At 40.2% G+C, this 3,667-nt stretch overlaps 1 protein-coding gene across 1 annotated transcript; it reads right to left on the bottom strand.

Annotated features, from left to right (window-relative positions):
- Positions 1-2,534: 2,534 nt before the first annotated feature.
- LOC142838789 (small ubiquitin-related modifier 2-like) lies at positions 2,535-2,824 on the bottom strand. Its single transcript, XM_075954411.1, has 2 exons — positions 2,669-2,824; positions 2,535-2,611 (listed from the first exon to the last, which is right to left on the bottom strand). The coding sequence occupies exons 1-2, from the start codon at positions 2,820-2,822 to the stop codon at positions 2,535-2,537; spliced, it is 231 nt and encodes a 76-aa protein (XP_075810526.1). The 5' UTR covers positions 2,823-2,824.
- Positions 2,825-3,667: the final 843 nt, after the last annotated feature.

Here is a 3,667-nt window from a genome sequence, read left to right as displayed (position 1 = left end):
TAAGTCTGCAATATTTATGCACATTCACACATCTCTCCACATATCTATACAGGACCCAATAACTATAAGAAGATGGATATGTCTATTAACTTGATGAAGGTTATGTCAACGATGTATGGAATAGTGAAACTCATCAACATCTATCAAATTGCAGAACTAACTGCATATTAATAGTGCTTTAATAAAAATTAAAAATTATCAAAGTGAGAATAAGCATACATTAATGATGGTTCATAAATACCTATAATACTTTTATTTAATATACATGATGTATATTCCACATTTTAATGAATTTAGATAGGTTTCCTTAATACATGAAAATAATTTTATTTAAATGGAGTACACTATTGATTTCAATATTCCTTTACTAAGCTCTCCTCCAAAACCAAAATACATATTTTTATACAATATCCTTTGATCATATGTTCCCTCCCAAAATAATCGCTTGATCTTTTCTCTTTCTACCCACCCAACTTTATGTTCTCCATCTCTCTTTCTCAAGACTCGATTAAAATCTAAAGCAAAGTACAATGTATTTTAATCATTCTCCTTCTCCATACATATACCAGATCTATCCCACTTCCCTCTACTTACCTAATTTTCTGTTTTCTTTATTTGTTTGAAAGCCATCAAATACAGTTTATGCTATGCATACACACCTAAAAGTGGAATTTTCCAGGGCAAAATGATTAACCCACCAGAATCCACATTCTTAAAGAAAACTGACTCTCCCTCTCCTGCTGGCTTTCACTTATCCAGAGCTTCTCAGATGTTGATAGCGCTTCATTCCCACGTCCCTTTGCATGCTGGGATTTGATGTTGTTTTATTTTGTGCCAGTATTGCCCATTGGAAATGTTACAGTAAGTTATTATTGTATCTTGTAGCATTCATAGGTGGGTGAGATTGGTGGTCATTTTTCTCCTCATGAGAGAATGTTGAGCACCAAAGACACTCCACTTGTACCTTGCTTCCTTCATGGCAAAACTAGCCTTTGGGCAAGGAGCTGCCCATGCATCGAGTCTAGGCCTTAGCCAAAGTTGCTTGGTCCTGCATTACAAATGAGATTTTGGGTGATTGTTAGACAACTTGAGGCCCAAGACACAAGATGAAAACCATGCCCAAACACAATCTGGATGGTTATGAAGCTAAGGACGCTTGACATGAAGGGAAAACTACCTAGGATCATTTTGTTCAAGAGTAATTTATCCCTACTTAAAGACAGATTGCCCGACATGTAACAGCTACGTACAAAAACGTTATAAAATTGTCCTTGGTTTTACAATGATAAACGGAAAACATTAAAATTCTCCAATCTAACAAGGTGTGCAAGGATTTTGTGGTTGGGTTCTTTTGTTAAAACACTGAGAGCTTTTCCAGTCCCAGGCCAGCTGGCCTTGGTGAGTTCCCAATAGAACATCCCCATTGTCTCAGTGTGTGGGTGCACCCCTCGCGGTCCTGAGTTCCATGCTCGTGCTCTCTCTCCTTCTGCTCCTGATTTGGACCTTGAGATTTCAGTCCTTTGCTCCAATTTGGGTCTCTGTCTCTGTCTCCTTTCATCGCTTGCTGAAGGTTAATATTCAGGAGGATGCCTATATGTTTTTCTTTGGGTTCTCCTTATTTAGCTTCTCTAGGATCACTAATTATAAGCTCAATGTCCTCAAATCCGCTCAAATCCGGACTCTCTGAACATAGCGGACAATGAGGACTACTGAGAACTCAAGAACAATGGCAATGGGTTTCTGATCCTACTGCACGCACTGGCTTTGTGGGAGCCTAGGCAGTTTGGATGCTCAACTTACTAGACCTGGATGGGTGGGGGTTCCTTGGACTTCCCACAGGACAGGGAACCCTGATTGCTTTTCGGGCTGGGGGAAGACTTAATTGGGGGGGGGGGAGGGAAATGGGAGGCGGTGGCGGGGAAGAGACAGATATCTTTAATAAATAAATAAATTAATAAAAAAATTAAAAACAAAAGCAAAAAAAAAAAACACTGAGAGCTGCTGGGCGGTGGTGGCGCACGCCTTTAATCCCAGCACTCAGAAGGCAGAGGCAGGCGGATCTCTGGGAGTTCTAGGCCAGCCTGGTCTATAGGAGCTAGTTCCAGGACAGGCCACAAAGCTACAGAGAAACCCTGTCTCGAAAAAAAACAAAACAAAACAAAACAAAAACAAAAAACACTGAGAGCAAAATAACTTCCTGGAATATAAAGATAAGAGCTGATGATCACGCCACTCATGGAGCAGGGAGATATGTTCACAGAACCAGTACTTTCCCCCAGACCACCTCCATCTGCTGTCAATCAAAACAGAACATGGACCATTTAGTTTAAAAAAAGAACAAAAAAGCACAATATGCTTGTGCACATACACCAGATACTTTATGTGCACTAAAGAAATGGGCACAGGGAAATGAAAGAATAGAGAAAACTGTAGTGTAGTAGTCAGGATGTGGTGGAACCAAACTGCGGCTTTCTAATTGCCAATGTATTCTTGGTCTCTAACAAAATTCTGGAGTAAAGTAGCAGATTCCCTTTTTAGTAGACACCTCCTGTCTGCTGCTGGAAAACATCATTCGTACCTTCATCCTCCATTTCCAACTGTGCGGGTGTGTCTGTTACATTGATTGGCTGCTCATCAAACTGAAATCTGATCTGCCTCATTGACAAACCCTGTCGTTCACAATACGCTTTCATTAGTTTAGTAAGTGGTGTATGCCTCTTAATTTTAAACTGCACCACAGAGCCATCCTGCCCCGCCACCTTCAAATTAGTATGGTCGTTGTTCTCGGTCTTGACTCCTTCTTTGGGTTTCTCGTCGGCCATGGCGAACGCAGGAGTCTCATCAGCTGCAGCTTCACAAAAAAGGCATCAGGTCTGGCAGAAGGAGGCCGCAGAGGCGGATGAGGCAGACGGCGCGCGCCAGTATTTATTTTCTTTTCTTTTTTAATTTATTTATTTATTATGTACACAATATTCTGTCTGCATGTATACCTACAGGCCAGAAGAGGGCACCAGGCCTCATTACAGATGGTTGTGAGCCACCATGTGGTTGCTGGGAATTGAACTCAGGACCTTTGGAAGAGCAGGCAATGCTCTTAAACTCTGAGCCATTTCTCCAGCCCCAGTATTTATTTTCTTAAACTTAAGATAAAGAAACGATTCTGCAAAAGATATTTTTGGCTTTTTTATTTCATGGTCAAATAAAAAATGCCTTTATCATTATTTTCTATTATTTAATCACATGAATATAGCATAAGTGTTTTCCACTTGTTTACTAATACCATATTTATTTCCAGTAAATGAAAATTATAAATATCCCTTTGCAAGGCATTTTGTATGTTTTATATCCTTTGATATAAGAAGAATTACAAAGTAATGCAACATAACACAGGAACACTTATCTTTTATTGAAAGTCATAAGCTAATTTTCTCAGTTACCAAATCGTCTCACTATTTATTTATTTATTTATTTATTTATTTATTTATGATTTCTGCCTCCTCCCCACCACCACCTCCCGTTTCCCTCCCCTTCTCCCAATCAAGTCCCCCTCCCTCGTCAGCCCAAAGAGCAATCAGGGTTCCCCGCCCTGTGGGAAGTCCAAGGACCACCCACCTCCATCCAGGTCTAGTAAGGTGAATGCTTCAGTTTTCTACACTGTATCCTGAAC

This window comes from Microtus pennsylvanicus, chromosome 20 (assembly GCF_037038515.1).
Source record: "Microtus pennsylvanicus isolate mMicPen1 chromosome 20, mMicPen1.hap1, whole genome shotgun sequence".
Classification (NCBI taxonomy): domain Eukaryota; kingdom Metazoa; phylum Chordata; class Mammalia; order Rodentia; family Cricetidae; genus Microtus; species Microtus pennsylvanicus.
Note: the sequence above shows the minus strand (reverse complement) of the source record. Positions and strands in the feature narration are given on the sequence as shown.